At 34.6% G+C, this 25,276-nt stretch overlaps 1 protein-coding gene across 5 annotated transcripts in view; it reads left to right on the top strand.

Annotated features, from left to right (window-relative positions):
* PCDH11X (protocadherin 11 X-linked) overlaps window positions 1-25,276 on the top strand; it is a 663,770-nt gene that overhangs the window by 68,400 nt on the left and 570,094 nt on the right. For 4 of the 5 annotated variants that reach the window (XM_025277000.3, XM_044937390.2, XM_044937391.2 and 1 more), the window contains exon 2: window positions 8,585-9,171. In XM_025277000.3, the coding sequence (XP_025132785.2) occupies window positions 8,632-9,171 (540 nt within the window). In that variant the 5' untranslated portion in view covers window positions 8,585-8,631. Of the gene's footprint in view, window positions 1-5,033; window positions 5,096-8,584; window positions 9,172-25,276 lie in introns of those variants that run through there. The other variant, XM_044937389.1, reaches the window with a different exon arrangement.

Genomic DNA, 25,276 nt, shown 5'->3' with positions numbered 1-25,276 from the left:
TCTTTGTCTATCTGGGTGAATGAATGCAGCTATTAAGGATGAAAGTCATCTTTTTGTTCCTTGGAACAATAGGTTGATAGTCACCATTCATTTTCCTATAACTGATAACTTACCTTGATTCATTTTTCAGACTATCAACTGGAATCTTGTTTTCAACACCATTTCCAAGATTCTGGTGGTATATCTCATTTGCTTTTAACTGTTGAAGTTATTGCATCATGATTTTGATAAATTAAAAGCTAACACAAATAGAAAATATACCAAGTCATCACTTTTTTTTTCTGATTAGACCTATACTGTTTTATTATTAGTTTCTGATGATAGGAATTAATAAAAGTATTCACTGAGCCTTACATATCTAAAAATCAAAATAGACTCTTCAATAAATTCTCAGTGAAGTCAGAAATGTATCCCATTTTTTGACCTTCTTTAAACATGACCATTTAGAGGATCTCTAGAGTATGAAATTACCACCTATTCGATATAAATATTTAATACATAAATCAATGCCTACAGATATTCATAAAAATCATATGGTTGGTATAAAGATTAAAAGAAATAACTGATTTGAAACTACTTAGAGAAATTAAAATGTTACACCAAATGGAGATTATCCTTTTATCCTCAGAGAATCTAGGAATTATTTGTTATGATAACATGTTACTTACAGACCAAAAATATTAAAGTAATTGCTAGGTATTGAAGTAATCATGGTTAAATTCACTTCAAGGTGATAAATCAAATCTCTTATGATTATACAGTGGAAGTGACAAATAGATTCAAGAGATTAGATCTGATAGACAGAGTGCCTGAAGAACTATGCACAGAGGTTAATGACATTGTAGGAGGCAGTGAACAAGATCATCCCAAAGGAAAAGAAATGCAAAAGGCAAAGGTTTGTCTAAGAAGGCATTACAAATAGGTGAGAAAAGAAGAGAACCAAAAGGCAAAGGAGAAAAGGAAAGATATACCCATGTGAATGCAGAGTTCTAAAGAATAGCACAGAGATAAGAAAGCCTTCCTCAGTGGTCAATGCAAAGAAAGAGAGGAAAACAATAGAATGGGAAAGACTAGAGATCTCTTCAAGAAAATGAGAGATACCAAGGGAACTTTTCATGCAAAGATGGGCTCAATAAAGGACAGAAATGGGATGGACCTAACAGAAGCAGAAGATATTAAGAAGAGGTGGCAAGAATACACAGAAGAACTGTACAAAAAAGATCTTAATGACCCAGATAACCACGATGGTGTGATTCCTCACCTAGAGCCAGACATCCTGAAATGTGAAGTCAAGTGGGCATTAGGAAGCATCATTATGAACAAAGCTAGTGGAGGTGATGGAATTCCAGTTGAGCTATTTCAAGTCCTGAAAGATGATGCTGTGAAAGGGCTGCACTCAATATGCCAGCAAATCTGGAAAACTCAGCAGTGGCCACAAGACTGGAAAAGATCTGTTTTCATTCCAATCCCAAAGAAAGTTAATGCCAAAGAATGCTCAAACTACCACACAATTGCACTCATCTCGCACACTGACAAAGTAATGCTCAAAATTCTCCAAGCCAGGCTTCAACAGTATGTGAACAATGAACTTTCAGATGTTCAAGCTGGTTTTAGAAAAGGCAGAGGAACCAGAGATCAAATTGTCAACATCCGTTTGGATCATTGAAAAAGCAAGAGAATTCCAGAAAAACATCTACTTCTGCTTTATTGACTACGCCAAAGCTTTTGACTGTGTGTATCACCAGACCACCTGACCTGCCTCCTGAGAAGTCTGTATGCAGGTCAAGAAGCAACAGTTAAATCTAGGCATGGAAAAACAGACACATTCCAAATAGGGAAAGGAGTATGCAAGGCTGTATATTGTCACCCTGCTTATTTAACTTATATGCAGAGCACATAATGTGAAACGCCAAGCTGGATGAAGCACTAGCTGGAATCAAGATTGCTGTGAGAATTGTCAATAACCTCAGATACACAGATGACATCACCCTTATGGCAGAGAGTGAAGAAGAACTAAAGAACCTCTTGATGAAAGTGAAAGAGGAGAGTAAAAAAGTTGACTTAAAACTCAACATTCAGAAAACTAAGTTTATGGCATCTGGTCCCATCACCTTGTGGCTAACAGATGGGGAAACAGTGGAAACAGTCAGAAACTTTATGTTTTGGGGCTCCAAAATCACTGCAGATGGTGACTGCAGCCATGAAATTAAAAGACGCTTGCTCCTTGGAAGAAAAGCTATGACCAACCTAGACAGCATATTAAAAAGCAGAGACATTACTTTGCCAACAAAGGTCCGTCTAGTCAAAGCTATGGTTTTTCCAGTAGTCATGTATGGATGTGAGAGGTGGACTATAAAAAATGCTGAGCGCAGAAGAATTGATGTTTTTGAACTGTGGTGTTGGTGAAGACTCTTGAGAGTCCCTTGAACTGCAAGGTGATCCAACTAGTCAATCCTAAAGGAAATAAGTCCTGAATATTCATTTGAAGGATTGATACTGAAGCTGAAACTCCAGTATTTGGCCACCTGATGCAGCAGACTGTCTCATTGGAAAAGACCCTGATTCCGGGAAAGACTGAAGGCAGGAGGAGAAGAGGACAAAAGAAAATGAGATGGTTGGATGGCATCAGTGACTCAATGGACATGAGTTTGAGCAAGCTTCAGGATTTGCTGATGGGACAGGGAGGCCTGACGTGCTGCAGTCCATCAGGTCACAAATAGTCAGACATGACTGAGCGACTGAACTGAACTGAACTGAACAAGGTGATAAAAGGATATATGATGATGAACAACAATTAAATTTTTGCCAAATGAAATAAGTCTCTTGCTTGATTAATCTGTAAAGTCATTTTTTAAATGCTCCGTAAATCATGTTTAAGCATCCAGATAAATTAATATAAAAGGACAACCTTCACAAATTATCTTATAAGTGATTTTTGAGCACTGATTATTAACAGATTAGAAGCCCTGTTAGAGAACACTACACTAACTATTAGTATTAGTGTTAATCTTTCGGTTATTTCTGACTCTTTGTGATCCCATAGAATGAAAAGAACATAAACATGTTATATATTTATATATTTTAAAAAATTTTAGCAGCACCACATGTATTCGGGTATCTTAGTTTCTTCACCATGGATTAAACCCATGTGCCCTTCAGTGGAAGCATGTAATCTTAACTACTGTACTGACAAGCACATTCCTGATAAAACATAAACTTTTTTTAGAAGAAAGAAACATTGATGGAATCCACTTCTTGGATATTAGACCCATACAAATGTACCATAAAGGAGTCCTTTGTGGGGTAAAATTTAATAAAAATATCAGTTTTATAGAATTAAATTACCTTACTAAATCTTTCATTTTGACATTGCAAGTTTCAGAGTACATAGGAAATAGTCAGGTAAAATAGGACAGCCAATGCACCTACCCGACTCTACTTGTAGTCGATCCCTTTGAAAGTATTTGAGTTTATCAGTTGCTCCCATTTGTTTTTCTCCAGATGTGGTTACTCTTCTTGAAATGTCCTACATGGCTGCCTGTCAACCTGAAGAACTACATTATTGTTTCCCCAGTCCGTGAAAGAAGCTTTGTATACGTATGAGAACAAGAACGTGGAAGCAACTATATAATATATTGCTGCTAAGTCGCTTCAGTCGTGTCCGACTCTGTGCGACCCCATAGACAGCAGCCCATCAGGCTCCCCCGTCCCTGGGATTCTCCAGGCAAGAATACTGGAGTGGGTTGCCATTTCCTTCTCCAATGCATGAAAGCGAAAAGTGAAAGTGAAGTCGCTCAGTCGTGTCTGACTCTTCGCGACCCCATGGACTGCAGCCTACCAGGCTCCTCCATCCATGGGTTTTTCCAGGCAAGAGTACTGGAGTGGGGTGCCATTGCCTTCTCCAATATAATATATTATGGTTGTTCAATTGTCTATTTTTGATGTCATGAGGCATTATAGTAATTACAGTGATGAGAGCCAAGTGGAGTTAGGATCATGTGCAACACGTATTTCTTATTTTCATATAATACTTAAATTTGTACTATTTTTTAACAATTTGTTGTTGTAGCATGTAAGACACTCATTCATATAGAATTACTTCAAATGTGTGTGTGTGTGTGTGTGTGTGTGTTAGTCACTCAGTAGTTTCTGACTCTTTGTGACCCCATGGACAATAGCCCATCAGGCTCCTCTGTCCATGGAATTCTCTAGTCAAGAATACTGGAGTGGGTAGCCATTTCCTTTTTCAGGGAATCTTCCAGACCCAGGGATAAAACCCTGGTCTCCTGCATTGCAGGCAGATTCTTTACTGTCTGAACTACCAGGAAAGCTCCATATACTTTATTACAAGTTAAATACAGCACTACATTGAAGGAGAATGTAATAAGCATGTCAGGGAAATTATGCAATGGAATTCTTCCGACAAACTATTTAAATACCACTTTTATGGCTTGAAATCTCTAGACCTGCATATAGTAAAGACTTAGTTCCCCTATCTATTTACTTTTTTTTAATCCAAATTGCTCAGAGACTATAAAATAAACTTGCATTTTTGATATTTTAAAATTTCAGAGTTTCTTATTTGTTTCTACTTTTGCTTTCTCTGATTGTTATGATTCTGTCCAACTATGATTGTTGCCTACCTAATCACCATATATTGCCTGTAAAAACAGTACTTAAATAATGTTGGCACTACTGAAACTTGTAGACAATTTTGATTCTCTGTAACTGCTTTCATTGTATCCCCCTTATCAGTTTCCAAACTAACAGTAGACTATAATAGCAGGATGTGGATGTGGGAGCATGATAAAGAAATTTAATGTTATCTTATAGTTGTTCATGGGAGAGGGAAAATTAGAGCCAAATAAAGGTTATGTGCAGGCTTCCCTGGTGGCTCAGTAGTAAAGAATCTTCCTGCCAATGCAGGAGACTCAGGTTCAATCCTTGGGTCAGGAAGATCCCCGGGAGATGGAAATGGCAACCCACTCCAGTATCCTTGACTGGAAAATCCCGTGGACAGAGGAGCCTGGTGGGCTACAGTCTATGGACCCCCAATGAATCAAACACTAGCAACTAAACAACACCACCAAAAAAGGTATGTGCATAGGAATCTTTACCCTGAGTATCTGAGTTAAATTCATCATGCTTCCATAAAGCTAAACAATGGCTCTTTCTATCCATATTTACTAGCTAAATTCCTGTACTGGTCATTCAAAAAATTAAACTCAGCATTTTAAAAGGAACTTCAAAATTTTAAGCATAACAATACATTTTCAAGTGGTAAATGCAAGGTTTTGAATCAGATTCTGGAGATTGAGGTAATTTTCATGCATATTTATATTATGCATGTTTACATCCTGACAGAGGTAGAGCAAACTTTGTTACTCACTGGTCGGACACTCAAAAACGGTCTGGTATATTTGTATTATCAAATATCTTCTGTGAGGGCGGAGGATTTTGCTTGTTTTGCTCACTGATTCATTCTCAGTGCCTACAATAATGCCTGATATATACGAACTCCTTAAAAATATCTGTTGAACATGTGACTACACCTTCATGAAAGTAATGACTAACTGGACAGTAACTATTCCTTCTAGGTTTGCAATATGTATTTTTGGCTAAATTTTAGAAATTGAAGTATGTTTTTTTCCCAACTTATTTTTCTGGTTTTCAAAACCTCTGAGAGAATTTCAAGTGATGAAACACATTTTAAAATGTTTTATTTGATGCTATTATTAAAGATAGAATAGAACATATTTCAAATGGATTGTGATAACAGGACTGCTTAGAATTAGGTCATTTTCTTAATCCTCCTTCTTGTGTAGAGATTGCAAATGCATGCAATGCTTAAAAAAGAGATCTGTAGTATTCTTCTGCCAGTTGTAATAATGTGTAATACCTAAGGGTAAGATAAGAATAGAGTGGTAGTTTTAATTCTTATTGTAACTGCCCTATTTTTATTTTTGCTTGTGTTTGCATGGTATTTATAAAATCACACACAGACACTCAATTTTTTTAGATGTCCTAGCTTCACAGTAGGACACATGTATATGTATGCATATTGACTTATAGTAAGCAAAAATGGGGTGTTTCTATTCTGTCACATTCATAGAGGGGTGTAAGACCAATAATTCATAAGAGAATGAGTTGAAAAGGTTTCTATATTATGTAATCCCAGTGCTCATCATTGAGCAAATGATGCTAAAAATACTACAGGCAATAGTCTTTTTGTGTTGTTTACTAGAATAGAAAATGTCTTCAGCATTAGCATTACTGACTATGATACTTAATTTAAAAAAAAATGACATTAACTCTTTAACATAGGAAGGTGGTTTGACCCATGATATATAATTTTTAAATTCTGTGATAAAAATTTATAAAATGAGATGCTTCAGATCTATTTACTTCATTACTTGGTTTTGTTCATGATCCAAACTATCTCAATGATCGCAACAAATGAATTTATTCTGTTACTGATTGCAAACGGGAAGGTTTCTTTTTTCCCACTTTTGTCTTCAGGCCTGTCAATATGCATATTTTCTAAAATTATTTAATGTAATACATTGTCTGGCATAATCAGATGATGATATCCATAGCAAGTTATTTATATCATTTCATGATGTTTTTAGAACAATAATTAAAAGGTTTTGAAAATTTTAAATTGGTTATCAACTACCAATGAAAACTGAGAATTTCCTTAATTAGATACCTTTGTGCATAATAGTTCTCTCTAACTATTTTTTATTTTTTAAAAATCTTTAACAGATTTTTAAAATGACCATCTGTCATCTGATTCTTTAAAACTTTGGAATGAATTGATAGCTATATTAATCCATACTTAATTATAAAAATATAATGTCCTACAGGGTTTAGAGCAGTGTAATACAAATTTTTCTTTGTGTTTATAGACCATATCATTGACACATACAAATAACATCCAGAAGCATATTATGACGTATCATGATACTAGATATTAAAACATATTTAATATACCAAATTGAGACTATATCCAATAAAATTGAGAATAGGAATTGAGAATTAATACAGGAAATTGAAGAGAAATTTGCAAATTACAAAGAAATACAAATTCCTGTTTGAACATTTTCAGAACTCAACTGAAATAAAATGGCAAATTTTAGGGAAAGAAAAGTAATAAACAAGGAGAGGGAAAGCAGCCAGAGATATTGTTTGTTTTTGGACTCTCTATTTTAACTTGACAAAATCTTTTAAAATGCCTTTCTTATTTCTAAACCCTAGACAAGCTGTTTATTTTAGTTGGGTAATTCTTATGTTGCAGAGTCAGACACAACTTAGTGACTGAAAAACAACAACAATTATGTCAGTTTGTAGATGTGAAAGCCCATTTTTACATGGACTACTTCATGCAAACTATAAACAAATTCTGTGAGTTGTTATGTCTTGTATTCCACTTCTCTCACTGAATGTTCAGATGCTAACAAATCATAAATATACAAATTTAAACTGGTGAAATAGCTTTTGTTTCAGTATCTCCAACTATATGGAATTCAGTCTTTCCTGAAAATCATTCTTTTTCTGGAATTAATAGACAGCTCTTCATCAACATGAAAGTTGCCTCCTTGTAATTTTATACCAGATCTTGTTCCTCTCATTCAAAGAAAGACAACTTTAATCCCTTTTTTACACAATTGTTCTTCCCATGTTTACGCATTTGCCATATCAAACCCTCTATCTCTGAAAAGATATTTCTTCTTTAATCCAAACTTCCTAATGTAGACCCATATTTACATTTTGATGCCCAGAGCTAAACACATGGAATATTGCATAAAACATTCATTTCACATGGAAGAACTGCATTTAAAATCCACATTGTAACAAAGGGTAAATGAGTATATTTTTGTTGTTAGTAACAAATATCTTTTCTTTAACTATTGAATGAAATGTTTTAAATTATTTTTATTACTTTTGACTATCTTTTTAAAAATTGTTTATTTTTAATTGAAGGATAATTGTTTTACCATACTGCATTACTTTTATTTTATTTTTAAATTTTTTTAAATTTAATTGGAGGCTAATTACTTTACAATATGGTAGTGGTTTGTGCCATACTGCATTACTTTTAACTATCTTGTTATAACATTATCTTGTATATATTTTCTCAATGGTGAACACCTTTATAAATACTCTGGGTCTCATATACTCAAGGTATCTTGCTTAATTTATCTTTCATTTTAATGTAAAAATACATAATATTAGAGTAAAAACAAATTTGTCATTAGTTTATTTAACAGAGTCTACTGTGCTAGTATTTTCAGTTAGTGATTTGGGTATTTTTTAATTTTATTGAACTATAGTTGATTTACAAGGTTGTTTTATTAAGTTCTGCTGTACAGCAAAGTGATTCAATTATACATATACATATTCTCATTCATATTCTTTTCCATTATGTTTTATTACGGGATATTGAATATAGTTCCCTGTGGTATACAGTAGGACCTTGTTATTTCATTTAATGATTTTAACTTAAAACTGAGCGTTTAGTTAACTACATTTAGTACCTGGCTTTAATAATTTCTTCCTGTTTCTTTTCTCTTCTCTTTGACAGTTTTCGGTGAGGGATACAAAAAACACCCTAGTGCAATCCTGCCTGGTATGGACTTGTTGTCCGGGACGTATATATTTGCGGTTCTGTTAGCATGTGTAGTGTTTCAGTCTGGCGCCCAGGAGAAGAACTACACCATTCGGGAAGAAATGCCAGAAAACGTCCTCATAGGCGACTTGCTGAAAGACCTCAACTTGTCGCTAATTCCAGACAAGTCTTTAACAACTCCTATGCAATTCAAGTTGGTATACAAGACCGGAGATGTGCCACTGATTCGAATTGAAGAGGGCACAGGTGAGATCTTCACTACTGGAGCTCGCATTGATCGTGAGAAATTGTGTGCTGGCATCATAGTGGACACCCATTGCTTTTATGAAGTGGAGGTTGCCGTTCTGCCGGATGAAATATTTAGATTGGTTAAAATACGTTTTCTGATAGAAGACATAAATGATAATGCACCATTATTCCCTGCAACAGTTATCAATATATCAATTCCAGAGAACTCGGCTATAAACTCTCGATATGCTCTCCCAGCGGCCATTGATCCAGACACAGGAATAAACGGAGTTCAAAACTACCAACTAATTAAGGTACGTTTTAAAAATACTTTGTTAAAGATAGTTCAATTTTTAAAGGGAAAAAAAAGAGAATCTTAGTGTACTTCATACTTTGAGTAATTCATCTTCACAATTATTCAAAGTTTAATGCATAGCAGAGAAAATTTATCAATACAATTTTTGCAATGGCATGGGGTTTAAGAATCATTTTAAGTATATTCATTTTCAAGCAATTGTTTGTGTTTCCACTAACAATCTATTATAGGAGTCAGACAATGAGCTCAGCATTGCTGCTTACAAATCAATAACTTACCCAACATCTTATTTGTAATCTATCTAGTCATGGCTGTGCCTCAAACTTGGCCTAAACAAGCAAATCTAAGAATTCATTAAGAATGAATCCACAAAACCTATCAGTTTTTCTAAGTGATTATTTTAGACAGAAAGCTTTATCTTGTCATTTGTAAATAAATCTACTTTAGGTGAATAGAACTTTTTTATTACCAGCATTTCTACACTTATATAGTAATAACAAATATATTTCATGCTGATTTCAAGTCAGGGAAAGATCTTTAAGCATCTCTTGAATCACAAAATGAGATTAAATTTTAGACACGTGTTGTTAATGTTAAATGTTTTCATTTTGTTCTGAATCTTTCAAAACACAGAACATTACTTTGCTATAAAGGGTAAGTTTTTGTTTTTTTTTTTTAACTAAAAAATTCCTTACTCTAAAGAACCTTTTTCGGTTTGATTTGGGCCTTGTGATGGGAAATGCAGAGGGAAGGATAGATGAAATATTTGATATTCTTTAAAATCGTGAAGAAGGAATTCATTTATCAAGTGAATGGGTGATTCCTTTTAATTACCTATATGGTATATAGAGTAGTAGAAAACTCAGATTTGGGTATGTGAAATAATACATACCCAAATAATACATACATAATCACTTGAATGATTTTGGCAAATGTGTAAAAGAACAAATGTGCAGATATTATGTAGACATGATCAAGTGATTTTCAAAGTTTTATAAGCATTTTCTGACTATTCACTACCAGATTATGATCATCATGATGACCAATGTTAAAATTATTAAAAGAACATATAAATAAGATACTTTTATGTATATCATCTGAAGATTTTTGCTGATGCTGATATGTTGTGGAGATGTATTTATTTATAAATAGATTCAGAAATCTAACTCTAGAGATTTTTTGAGTAATTTCAAATGAAATGCAAATTTGTGTGTGAATTATAAGAAGTAAAAACTGAAAAAGGATAGATGTTATAAATGAGCATTTTTAGGTAAGGTCCCTGCAATGGCATCCCCTTATCTGATGAAATGGAAAAATATGCAGGAGTCAGAAAGATATAGATCACAATTTTGTGCTTGCCACCAACTAGAAAAGCCACCTCCAGATTAATCTTTCTGATCTTTAGTTTCTCAAATCATAATATGAGGATGGTGCTATAAATGTCACAGGAGTATAATTGGGAAGAGTAAGCACTAAGTAGAGGGTAGATATACCTGCATAAAAGATTTTTGGAGATGCATTGAAACAGTTAACTGTTTATAGAAATGTGAGGCTTATCACTTTAAATAGCATCTCTAAAGTTACAATGTCCAGTAAAACTTTCTGCAGCAATGAGGGAAGTTCTGTAATCTGTGGTATCAAATATGGTAGCTACTGGCCACAAGTGGCTATTGAGTACTTGAAATGTGGTTAGTGTTACAAAGGAACTGAATTTTTAATTTTACTTCATTTTAATAGCCACCTGTGGCAACTGGCTACCATATTGGAGAGCACAGCTAAAACAAAACAAACAAACAAAAAATAGTTTATTGAAATAAAAATGAGGCCTTACCAAATTTAAATCAAGAATTAGCAATAGGATCTCTCCCAACTATCCTGACAAAAGTGTTATTTTGAAATGTAGTGCTTTACTCAAAGAATAATTTTGTCATGTTTCCCTTAGGGAAACTTAATGAACTTCCAAGAAATTTCTGTTGTCATGAAAGCTGCTTAACAAATTCTAATTAAACAAATAAACCCACTGGCATGATTTAGGTTTGTTGAAGTCTTTTTTCACTTGAATTTCTTCGAAAGATTGTCAGCAAGTGACATAAAGACAGGCTCATTAGAGGTACTGAGATGAGTCTTAGAAATAGATATGCTCTAAAATTTCATTCTGTTTTAGAATATGTGCTAAGCCAAAAGTGAACTATACGATGTACCTAAAGCACTGGGGCATTTGTATGGCCCTATGGGCAAATACTGTCCTGACAGCTTGTTAAAAATAATGAGAATGGAACACAAAACATACCCCTGGGCTTGCAGAAGGTCATGGCATGTGTTAACTGAGTGCACTCTGACTTACAAGAAGGTCCTGTCATGAAAGTGGCATATATACTGGGGGGGAGATAGGGAGGTTAAATAAAAAGAAAGAAAAGAAACATGTTACAATTCACCCATAAACTTTATTAAAGTGTTATAATTTGAAAGTAAGCCAACCATAATAATTTCTTTTAAAAGATACCCTGTCCTGCAGAATAGGTTGAAAATTGAATTAATATTAGCTTGTTTTATATTTGCTGAATAGATAGGACTAGCAAAATCAGTTTATCCTAAGGAAGTATAAGATTTGTACTTAAATGTTCAGATAACAAAGGGAGAGAAGTGGAAGATATAGGAGAAAATTAGGTCAATTTACACATGAAAGATCTTGTTATTAACAAATGTATATTAATTAACAAGATAACTGAAAATGCAGTCATTTGATAAATGTCAAATTGTGTATAATAAAAAGTAGTCTAGACAAAACTTTAATAATATTGATCTTCAAAACCATAACATATAGTTTAATTTCATTTATACATTTTTATGATATTATCTGTGCTTTGAAATAAACAGGAAAATGTTATTATTTCACATTTTAAATATATGGAAATTTAATTTCATTTCAAAGTAATAATTTATTTTGCTTATACTGATACGATTAGTAAATTGGAAACCAGAATAAGGTCTTCTGAATCTTAGATTTGACTGACAGAAACACAGACAGACAGATAACCTTGAGAGTGGGGATCACAGAAAGTTTAACAGGAGGGAAAAGAAACAAAAGAAGAAGGCAAAAAAAGTGAGGAATGAATGGGTAACATGATTAACAAATGATTCTGCTTAGTACAAAAAAGTTATGATAAAATAAAGCTTATACTACCATGGCAAGGTTAAATTTCAGCTTTTTTGAGAGATTACATTACTCTAAAGACAAAAGATTCATGTATAAAAGTTTTTGATGTGAAATTGTCACTTAAAAAAGCATCCAGAAATGAAATCTTCTCTTTCCCCTGTTTCAAGTAAACTCATGCTATAATGCGAATTTCCCATGATATTCTGATTTAATTATCCTTAATTTGCACTAGCCATGCAATGGCAACCCACTCCAGTACTCTTGCCTGGAAAATCCAATGGACGGAGAAGCCTGGTAGGCTTCAGTCCATGGGGTCGCTAAGAGTTGGGCACGAGTGAGCGACTTCACTTTCACTTTTCACTTTCATGCATTGGAGAAGGAAATGGCAACCCACTCCAGTATTCTTGCCTGGAGAATCCCAGGGACAGAGGAGTCTAGCGGGCTCTCGTCTATGGGGTCACACAGAGTCGGACACGACTGAAGCAACTTAGCAGTAGCAGCAACATGCTAAAGATCTGTAAGTATATATCTATTATATACACATACATGTTTATGGGCATGTATGCCATTTTAATATATGATAAATATACCATTTTTAAATGTTATTAAATAATATATTTTAAACTATATATATTATACATGGTATATAGTATACACTACATATTGTATACTATATATATATAATTATCTGCATCTATGTGTCATTTATTATGTATATGCCTAGTAGTATTTGATAGAGTTGCTGTCCAGGAGTAGGAAATTACAGTGTGTTTCTAACTTCTGCTTTTTTATTCTGATGGCCTGTTAGTTATAAAATATCTTTTCAAATTCTAAGTTTTGGCATCAGGGAGACAGTATACTTACAAATAGAAATATACTTCAAGCACCCAGTCTGACTCAGGATATGGATATGAAGCACAGGGATCTACTTCTTCCTATGTTTGGAACTCAGGGGAAATTAAATTAGTTTATGTAATGATGTTGCATATGTCTTCATTTTCTGCTTCAGATTTTCATCTTCCCCCATATATACCAATAGTAATATTTCTATACTAGCCCAGTGACAGCATGTTGATTAGTTCCCTTGAGGCAGGCATGACAGTGTTTCAAAGGTTGACTGTGCTGATGGAGCGTGAAGATCACGTTTTTCTCAGATTGGTGACCACACTCAAAGCCCTCACACATCTTTGCCCATCTCATAAAGCATCCTCATATTTTCCATCCACCTCCAGAAAAATTTAATCTTGGACAGAGTCTTTAAATAATCAAGGTTTGGGTCCTTGTTTCTATTTTGTTTAAAATAAGATACATTTGATTTTTACTTTTAAATCTAAATGAGAACCAAGTATCTTCCCTCTTGATCAAAAATCTGGATTTATGAAACTAAGGTTAGACTTAGATTTGCTTTGAAATCTGGGACTACAAAATACGCATTGTGAAAATTGTGTCTACCATTAGATTTAGTAATCTTGAATACACTTGCCAAAAATGAGACATCGAATAATATGCTGTGGAGGCAAAGAGCAAGCAAACTTTATTATTCTGAAGGAATTAATATTTCTTTATCATATGTATGCATAGATTAGCATAGTATGTAGTATCAGGAGGAGTACAGATTCAATAATGCCATTGCAGGCATAATATGGTATAACAATGTGTTTAACTGCTTTAGAACACAGTTGCCTCTAAAGATGTTTAGAAAGGTCTGAATATAGTGATTTCTTCCTTTTTCTACTATAAAATTTTATTTGGAAATTCACCCTTTCCACTTTAAGATAATTTGATTTTATGTTCTCTGAATTCTGTGATGTGCAGATTAACATTTTTGATCTGTGTTAAAAAGTAAAAGAGATGACAATCAAATGCTAATGACCATTAGGTCCCTGAAAGCTGGGGGTTATTATTAAAGTGCACCTCCAGTGGGGAAAAATGACAACATAGAAATCATTCTCTTCATAAATAGATCTTTATTAATGCTGTCAGGTCTTATTAAAATGAGAGTGTGACACTAATAGGATTAAGTAACTTTTGAATTCATTGCTATTATCAGAGTCCTGGTTAGTACAGTTCATTACTGCCTTTCATTAGATACATGTGTTATCAATAGTCCCAAATGAAGCACATATAGGTAGGACATTTTAGATAGCTCAATTGTAGAATTTATAAATTGAGATTCTGAACAGCAAATATGTCCCCAACTTTGATTAATTTACTCAAGTTCTACTATTTGACCTGATAATAGCAATGAGCTCTAAGAAATACTGCTAAATTTTACATCAATTAATATATGGCACAGGTTTATTTATCTGTTATTCCATTGTTCACTATATCTAAATAAAAATCAATTTGATGTTTAATTTTGTGCCTGCCATAAGTAATGACATACAACCTAAATAAATATGTATTTAATTACAAGTCAAAATTATTTGGTATAGAACTCTAATGGAAACATGAGGTTTGGCTCCCATAATTCTGACTGATACAAGGAACCTAAAATAATAAACATTCCAATGTGTGTAGATCAGTCAGTTCAGTCACTCAGTCATGTCCGACTCTTTGGGACCCCATGAATCGCAGCACGCCAGGCCTTCCTGTCCATCACCAACTCCAGGAGTTCACCCAAACTCATGTCCATCGAGTCGGTGATACCATCCAGCCATCTCATCCTCTGTTGTCCCCTTCTCCTCCTGCCATCAATCCCTCCCAGCATCAGAGTCTTTTCCAATGAGTCAACTCTTCACATGAGGTGGCCAAAGTACTGGAGTTTTTAGCATCAGTCCTTCCAAAGAACACCCAGGGCTGATGTCCTATAGAATGGACTGGTTGGATCTCCTTGCAGTCCAAGGGACTCTCAAGAGTCTTCTCCAACACCACAGTTCAAAAATATCAATTCTTCTGCGCTCAGCTTTCTTCACAGTCCAACTTTCACATCCATACATGACCACTGGAAAAACCATAGCCTTGACTAGACAGACCTCTGTTGGCAAAGTAATGTCTCTGCTTTTGAATATGCTATCTAGGTTGGTCATAACTTTCCTTCCAAGGAGTAAGCGTCTTTTAATTTCATGGCTGCAGTCAACATCTGCAGTGATTTTGGAGCCCCAAAAACTAAAGTCTGACACTGTTTCCACTGTTTCCCCATCTGTTTCCCATGAAGTGATGGGACCACATGCCATGATCTTCGTTTTCTGAATGTTGAGCTTTAAGCCAACTTTTTCACTCTCTTCTTTCACTTTCATCAAGAGGCTTTTTAGTTCCTCTTTACTTTCTGCCATAAGAGTGGTGTCATCTGCATATCTGAGGTTATTGATATGTCTCCCACAATCTTGATTTCAGCTTGTGCTTCTTCCAGCCCAGCATTTCTCATGATGTACTCAGCATATAAGTTAAATAAGCAGGGTGACAATATACATCCTTGACGTACTCCTTTTCCTATTTGGAACCAGTGTCTTGTTCCATGTCCAGTTCTAACTGTTGCTTCCTGACCTGCATATAGGTTTCTCAAGAGGAAGGTCAGGTGGTCTGGTATTCCCATCTCTTTCAGAATTTTCCACAGTGTATGTAGCTAGTTGAGCATAAATTATTATTTTTTGTCTATATCACTTTGTACTGACTGTATAACAACACTCAGAGAACTGAAATATGATCTTACATTCAGTCTTACACCAAAAAAAGTGCATTGGTAAAGTGTTTGCACCTGAGGTAAAAACTTCTTGTTCAAAAGTGATGATAAAGGCAATGAGGTTATTTTGGGGGAAATTTCTGATTTTGACTTAATTTGATCAAGAAATTAATTTATATAGCTTTATGTTTTTACCACACTTTATGCCTTTACCAAGCTTTATGTGAATTTGAAGAGTTTTGAAGAAATGATTCTTTAGCAAAAAATATAAAATGCATATGAAAATAGTTATTATTTCAAAATAAAATGCTGAACAATTAATATTTTCCCTTTGTATTTGTCAGTTTTGAGTCATCTTCATAAATCAATAAGAAGTGTGAATAATTCAATAGATTCAAAAAAGTCACTTTGACTACAAATTAAATTTTAGTATATCTTTGCTGAAGTATCTTTTAGTTTCTGAATGCAGGTAGAATGTACCAGAGAAAAGTATTAGTTTCAATTTAACCTTAACACACAGAGCTTAAATAACTATTTTTGAAATATTATTTTTACATTGGTTTTTTGCTTGCATATATTTTTCAGTTGCTGTGAAATATAAGATATAATTTTAGATGACCAGACATAAGAAACATACTGTTTTTGTTTTTGTTTTTTTAAACACAGTTAAAGAATGTTTAGGGCTTCCCTGGTGGCTCAGATAGTACAGAAAATGTGCATGCATGCTAAGTTACTTCAGTTGTGTCCAGCTCTGTGCGACCCTATGGACCACAGGCCACCAGGCTCCTCTGCCCATGGGCTTCTCCAGGCAAGAATATTGCAGTGGGTTTCATGCCCTCCATGGGATCTTTCCTACCCAGGGAGTGAACCCGCATCTCTTATGTCTCCTGCATTGGCAAATAGGTAATTTACCACTAGTGCCCCAAGTGGTAATTTACCACTGGGAAGCCCCAAAGAACGTTCAGTGGCATAATATTTTAATTGCTGCATGTAGACATCTGTAAACTTTCAGGTAAACTAATAAAAGTAATACAAAGTTATATAATAGGAGATACAAATAAAATACTTTTTTGAAAAAAGTATTTTTAAACTTTGTTTCATTAAAAAAAGGCATTTTAATAGTGGAATATTATAAAATGAAGCTTTAGGTTATCTAACCTAATTTATATTTATCCTTGTGATCTCAATCAGTATTTTTATTTTTATGAAATCAGGATATTCTCATGAACATTTTCATCCTTTTTCTTATTTTAAACATAGAAATCCATTATTTTAAGTTTCTTCAATAGAATGAAGTGGAACTCTAAAGAATGGAAAGATGTTCTATTAAATATTTTTAGTTGTAACAGTAATTGACTACCAACTAATATCTTAGCCCAATTCTAGTCATCTAAATTTAGCATATACTTAATGAGTGCCCAGTATACAAAGTCTTTAGGGATAAAAATATGTTTGAAAAATAGTCACTGTCCCCAAGGAGCCTTTAACAGGCATTCTGGGGAGTATATTTCACACTAATGATAGTAAGAAAGAAAACATTCACTATATTAAAAGAACATTTTATCTTGAATTGGTCATTCTGACACTAAGAACGGAATTATCTTTAAGTCTTCACAGTTTCAGACAAGCTAAAATTTCCCAATCTACTTGTAGTAGATTTTCACCTAGCACTCTCATTAATTTCTGATATTTTATTTTTTACTAGGTCTGCAATTATGACAGTCATACTTTCTCTCAACACTTATCTTCAAAACAATTTTGAGATTGGAAATAAAATATATTTTTTAAAATATAAATTTATTTTTTTTAATTGGAAATTAATTACTTTACAATATTGTATTGGTTTTGCCATACATCAGCATGAATCTGCCACAGGTATACACATGTTCCCCATCCTGAACCCCCCTCCTTCCTCCCTCCCCGTACCATCCCTCTGGGTCATCTAGTTCCTATTCTTGTGGTGGTAATTACATGAGTCTTTCTATTATCTTAATTCTCAAACTTGTTATCTATGCCCCCAATTTCTCTCCTTCATAATGGATAAAATTAAAATTATCCTTATCTTGCAGGTAGGGTTATTATAAAAATTAATGAAATAAGAAAAATACGTAAAAGTTGCTGAGTGCCTTGAAGAAAATTGTATTATAAACAGTCATCAGTTTTGCTCTGTAGTTTAAGATTAATTATACTCTTCCCAATTTTTCTAAAATTATGCTTTATACTCTTTAAAAAGCTTATTTTACAGCCTAATCTTTTCATACATATTTTATGTATGTATATAGAGGAAACTGTGACATTATTCTCTTTCTTAATCAATGCCACTGGCACCACATATATTTCTGGACTTATTTCATTTTAAAACAACCATTTACCTTCTTTAGCTTACCTCTTTAATCAAATGTTTCCTTCCCTTCATTCATCTTTCCCTCCTCCTGGCCCTCCATATGACTATGATGCTGCTAATGTGAATACTTTCTCATATATAGCTTCTACCATCTGGGATTGCTTTATTTACATCTCATTCATATGCCATTTTAAAATATAAGATTTTCTATCTTGTCTTTTTCCACACTGAAAACTTTTCCTATTTTCCTATTTCTTTTCTTGTGAGTCGGTCAAAATTGTCCTTTGCAGTGGATTCTGTAGGAGAGATATGGAACATTTTAATGTTTAATTTTTAGCCATTCTAAATTAAATGTTTTAAATATCAGTTTCAAATAAGAGATTTGCTAAAACTAGCCTTTCATGGATATTGGTATGTTTTCCTGGTTTATGAGGGAGGCATTATATTCACTGAGGACAAGAGTTTGCTTAGAAGCATGGATTTAAAGTAGCTAAGTTAAGGACAAGAAGACCTTTGCTGTCAAAAGAAAATAATGAAGTAAATAGTTAACAGAAGAACAAAATGATGTTCTAAACAATGTAGGAATGCATAAATAAAAAACAGTTTAATGGATTATAAATAAATTAAGAAGTGTAGAACTTTATAGATTACTTTTAGTTGAACATAGTGCTTTATTGAAGTCACTGAATGATTGTATGGGTGAATATGAGAGTACATATAGCTATCAAAAAGCTGGAAAACATAATCATGCTTAGTTACAAACTAATGATTATTAAATTAACTTAGATATTCAGCTCCCTTCAATAAATAAATATGAAATGAAGGCTACTTAGGTTGGTTGAATTCACAAAAATTATAAAATTCTCATTTTGATTATTATATCCTTGACTTCATTTAGTGGTGTCTCACTGCTTTTTCTCTGAGAACTTAAATATTTAATAGATTTTATGAATTGCAGAAGACATTAAAATAAAAAAAAGAATTAAAAAATCTTTTAATTTTTCTGTAAGGAAAATTATTCTAAAGGATTACCTACAGATAGCCATACCATTTTCTTCAACACCATATCACCCCTTCAAATACCTCATTATCCTAGATTCCAAAACCAGTCTAGAACTCCTTAAGTCAAAGAAGTTGTGATGGCCATCCCATCCTTTTTACCTTTGAAAGCCACTGTAATGGTGTGGGAATGCACCTTTAACTGGAAGTACTCATAGGACTGGAAAAGTGAAAATTTACTCATTGGGGATGGTATGTGTATGTGTGTGTGTGTGTTTGTGTGTGTGTGTGTGTGTATGCATAGCAATATATGGCACTTAGTTGAAACATTGTTGGCTGGCTTCTGAAGTAGTTTATCCATCTGTAGCTTTTAGGATTCTAGACATTCTCTGAAGTCTGTTTTCTCCAGAAAATCTGTCTTGAGCTTTCAGGCATATTTAACTGCCTAGAGTTTTACTTTTCTCTTTCAAATGATGCTTTAGATCAAATACAAAATTGTTAAAATGAACAGATTTTTATAAAGCTAGAAGTCTTACCTAAAAACCAGTTTACATGTAGAATAGCTAGATTAATAAAACTGAGATTTTAATCTCTTTAACCCAGAAATCTGATTTGTTGGTTATTTACTGTAATAGACATGACTTATTGAGCTATATTTGTCTACACAAATATAGTCATACTATGGCAAATCTCGGAGAAGGCAATGGCAACCCACTCCAGTACTCTTGCCTGGAGAATCCCAGGGGCGGTGGAGCCTGGTGGGCTGCCATCTATGGGGTCGCACAGAGTCGGCGGACATGAGTGAAGCGACTTAGCAGCAGCTGCAGCAGCAGCATGGCAAATCTAAGTAGTTTAACATAATTTAAAATTCTTCTCCACTAGTTTTATTTGATATTTTGTACATAGTAATCTCATTAACTATGTCTGGCCTTCTATCATCTAGACTATTAAAGGTTTGAGACAAAAAAATTGACTCCTATCTGAGGTAATTGTCTGTTAAATGCATAACCTACAAATTGGTGGCTGACCTTATTTGGGTATTGATTAATGTAAAAAGCAGCATTTTACCAAATAGCTCCCTGCCATTATCAGACAACTGTGGGATTTAGTAAGCAATTATTTTTCTATTTTTCCTCATTTTAAAGCTTGGTGTATTAGTCAGATTCAGCTGTAAGCAAGCATAAACTATTGTCTTACATAACCTCAAGAGTTATTTCAAAGTGTCTTCATGCTTTGCTACAGTTTACTGACAATTGTTTCATCTGCTACAACTGTTAAGCGTTCTTAAACTTGATTGCTCCAATGAGTTAGTGATACTTGATTCACACATATTTGCAATACATTGCCACAATGAGTTATTGACAATTCTTTTCAGTGACAACAGCTTTTGTATTTTGTGTTAGTGTTATATTGAAAGATTTTTCATTGTTCTTTTCCCCACAAATAATGGGCTGCATAACTCTGTGCTTTCCCACATGTTTAGCAATCTCTATTTCACAGATAACTGAATTTGCTGTCCTATTTGCAGTTATCAGTAGTTGTTTTAAAACATAACTGCTTATTTTGATTATTGCTTAGGCAGTAGACATGCTGAAGTGAAGTGAAGTTGAAGTATCTCAGTTGTATCCAACTCTTTGTGATCCCATGGACTATAAAGTTCATGGAATTCTCCAGGCCAGAATACTGGAGTTGGTTCAGTTCAGTTCAGTCGGTCAGTCGTGTCCAACTCTTTGCGACCCCATGAACCGCAGCACACCAGGTCTCCATGTCCATCAACAACTCCCGGAGTCCACCCAAACCCATGTCCATTGAGTCAGTGATGCCATCCAACCATCTCATCCTCTGTCGTCCCCTTCTCCTCCTGCCCCCAATCTTTCCCAGCATCAGGGTCTTTTCAAATGAGTCAGCTCTTCGCATCAGGTGGCCAAAGTATTGGAGTTCCAGCTTCAACATCAGTCCTTCCAAAGAACACCCAGGACTGATCTTTAGGATGGACTGGTTGAATCTCCTTGCAGTCCAAGGGACTCTCAAGAGTCTTCAACACCACAGTTCAAAAGCATCAACTCTTCAGCGCTAAGCTTTATTTATAGTTCAACACTCACATCCATACATGACCACTGGAAAACCATAGCCTTGACTAGATAGGACCCTTTTTGGCAAAGTAATGTCTCTGCTTTTGAATATGCTATCTAGTTTGGTCATAACTTTCCTTCCAAGGAGTAAGCATGTTTTAATTTCATGGCTGCAATCACCATCTGAAGTGATTTTGGAGCCCAGAAAAATAAAGTCTGCCACTGTTTCTACTGTTTTCCCATCTATTTGCCATGAAGTGATGGGACTGGATGCCATGATCTTCGTTTTCTGAATGTTGAGCTGTAAGCCAAATTTTTCACTCTCCTCTTTCACTTTCATCAAGAGGCTCTTTAGTTCTTCACTTTCTGCCATAAGGGTGGTATCATCTGCATATCTGAGTGTATTGATATTTCTCCCGGCAATCTTGATTCCAGCTTGTGCTTCCTCCAGCCCAGCGGGTAGCCTTTCCCTTCTCCAGGGGATCTTCCCAACCCATAGTTTCCAACCCAGGTCTCCCGCATTGCAGGTGGATTCTTACCACCTGAGCCACAAGCATCTCATTTATATAGGGTGAATCATTTTCTGAGCTGGCATTGTTCATCTCATGTAGTATTCACTAAAGCTAAACAGGCAAGAGAATAACATGGAAAACAGATGTAATTTCATTAAAAATTCTTTTATTTTGAACATATGATTTTCTTAATCATTATTTAAATATATAGGGCTATCTATCTTTTGCTTCCAAACTTTGACTCACAAAAATTAAAAAAGGATTAGCCTCTGTGCTTCCCTGGTGGCTCAGACAGTAAAGAATCTGCCTGCAACGTGGGAGACCTGGGTTCGATCCTTGAGTTGGGAAGATCCCTGGAGAAGGGAAAGGCTAACCACTCCAGTATTCTGCCCTGGAGAATTCCATGGACAGAGGAGCCTTGCAGGCTACAGCCCATGGGGTCGCAAAGAGTTGGACACCACTGAGCTACTTTCACTTTCAGCCTCTGTCCAAGGTTTTAAACATTTAAGGTTTTAGGACGCTAAATCTTACCCCATTTCTCCTTTTATACACAGTTTTCCCTGAGTATCTTTTTATCTAGAAGTCTTTTGAATATAGCCTAAAGAGTTGATGAGTTAGAGACTCTCTTGCAAATCTTTTTGAAATAAAAGTTAGGTTGTAGATTAGAGCATAGAGTGGTTTTCATAAGAGAATAATAGTGATTTTGTCTGCATGGACATATGCTTCATAAATATTTTAATAGGCCTCCAATTAAAATAAATAAATTTATATTAAAAAATAACAGTTTGTATTTTCCTTCATTATACTGATTTGAGAATAAATGATACTATGGATGCAGTATCAAATTGTACTCTTGTTTCTCCACTCACCAACATTAGAAACCATCATGTGACAAGTAATGAATTATTTTTATATCATATGCTTCATAATTTTCATGGATTTTCTTCATAATTTGCATGGATTTCACTAAGAGTGTTGAAAATTTTTAAAATATGTATATTTTTAAAATAGATAGATATGGGCACTGAAGACACCCTCAGAAGATATATATGTGTGTATATATATAGTACAAATCAATTATAATCTTTTTTTTAATTTTATTTTTTTTTAAACTTTACATAATTGTATTAGTTTTGCCAAATATCAAAATGAATCCACCACAGGTATACATGTGTTCCCCATCCTGAACCCTCCTCCCTCCTCCCTCCCCATTCCATCCCTCTGGGTCGTCCCAGTGCACCAGCCCCAAGCATCCAGTATCATGCATTGAACCTGGACTGGCAACTCATTTCATACATGATATTTTACATGTTTAAATGCCATTCTCCCAAATCTTCCCACTCTCTCCCTCTCTCACAGAGTCCATAAGACTGTTCTATACATCAGTGTCTCTTTTGCTGTCTCGTACACAGGGTTATTGTTACCATCTTTCTAAATTCCATATATATGCATTAGTATACTGTATCGGTGTTTTTCTTTCTGGCTTACTTCACTCTGTATAATAGGCTCCAGTTTCATCCACCTCATTAGAACTGATTCAAATGTATTCTTTTTAATGGCTGAGTAATACTCCATTGTGTATATGTACCACAGCTTTCTTATCCATTCATCGGCTGATGGACTTCTAGGTTGCTTCCATGTCCTGGCTATTATAAACAGTGCTGTGATGAACATTGGGGTACACGTGTCTCTTTCCCTTCTGGTTTCCTCAGTGTGTATGCCCAGCAGTGGGATTGCTGGATCATAAGGCAGTTCTATTTGCAGTTTTTTAAGGAATCTCCACAGTGTTCTCCATAGTGGCTGTACTAGTTTGCATTCCCACCAACAGTGTAAGAGGGTTCCCTTTTCTCCACACCCTCTCCAGCATTTATTACTTGTAGACTTTTGGATCGCAGCCATTCTGACTGGTGTGAAATGGTACCTCATAGTGGTTTTGATTTGCATTTCTCTGATAATGAGTGATGTTGAGCATCTTTTCATGTGTTTGTTAGCCATCTGTATGTCTTCTTTGGAGAAATGTCTATTTAGTTCTTTGGCCCATTTTTTGATTGGGTCATTTATTTTTCTGGAGTTGAGCTGTAGGAGTTGCTTGTATATTCTCGAGATTAGTTGTTTGTCAGTTGCTTCATTTGCTATTATCTTCTACCATGCTGAAGGCTGTCTTTTCACCTTGCTAATAGTTTCCTTTGATGTACAGAAGCTTTTAAGGTTAATTAGGTCCCATTTGTTTATTTTTGCTTTTATTTCCCATATTCTGGGAGGTGGGTCATAGAGTATCCTGCTGTGATGTATGTCAGAGAGTGTTTTGCCTATGTCCTCCTCTAGAAGTTTTATAGTTTCTGGTCTTACGTTTAGATCTTTAATCCATTTTGAGTTTATTTTTGTGTATGGTGTTTGAAAGTGTTCTAGTTTCATTCTTTTACAAGTGGTTGACCAATTTTCCCAGCACCACTTGTTAAAGAGATTGTCTTTAATCCACTGTATATCCTTGCGGCCTTTGTCAAAGATAAGTTGTCCATAGGTGCATGGATTTATCTCTGGGCTTTCGATTGTGTTCCATTGATCTATATTTCTGTCTTTATGCCAGTACCATACTGTCGTGATGACTGTGGCTTTGTAGTAGAGCCTGAAGTCAGGTAGGTTGATTCCTCCATTTACATTCTTCTTTCTCAAGATAGCTTTGGCTATTTGAGGGTTTTGTATTTCCATACAAATTGTGAAATTATTTGTTCTAGCTCTGTGAAGAATACCATTGGTAGTTTGATAGGGATTGCATTAAATCTATAAATTGCTTTGGGTAGTATACTCATTTTCACTATATTGATTCTTCCAATCCATGAACAAGGTATACTTTTCCATCTATTAGTGTCCTCTTTGATTTCTTTCACCAGTGTTTTCTAGTTTTCTATGTATAGGTCTTTAGTTTCTTTAGGTAGATATATTCCTAATATTTTTATTCTTTCCATTGCAATGGTGAATGGAATTGTTTCCTTAATTTCTCTTTCTGTTTTCTCATTATTAGTGTATAGGAATGCAAGGGATTTCTGTGTGTTGATTTTGTATCCTGCAACTTTACTATAATCATTGATTAGTTGTAGTAATTTTCTGGTGGAGTCTTTAGGGTTTTCTATGTAGAGGATCATGTCATCTGCAAATAGTGAGAGTTTTACTTCTTCTTTTCCAATTTGGATTCCTTTTATTTCTTTTTCTACTCTGATTGCTGTGGCCAGAATTTCCAAAACTATGTTGAATAGTAACGGTGAAAGTGGGCACCCTTGTCTTGTTCCTGACTTTAGAGGAAATGCTTTCACTTTTTCACCATTGAGGATAATGTTTGCTGTGGGTTTGTCATATATAGCTTTTATTATGTTGAGATATGTTCCTTCTATTCCTGATT

The sequence above is a fragment of the Bubalus bubalis genome, chromosome X (genome assembly GCF_019923935.1).
Source record: "Bubalus bubalis isolate 160015118507 breed Murrah chromosome X, NDDB_SH_1, whole genome shotgun sequence".
NCBI lineage: Eukaryota > Metazoa > Chordata > Mammalia > Artiodactyla > Bovidae > Bubalus > Bubalus bubalis.
The sequence above is the reverse complement of the archived record's forward strand: the minus strand, read 5'-3'. Positions and strand labels throughout refer to the sequence as shown.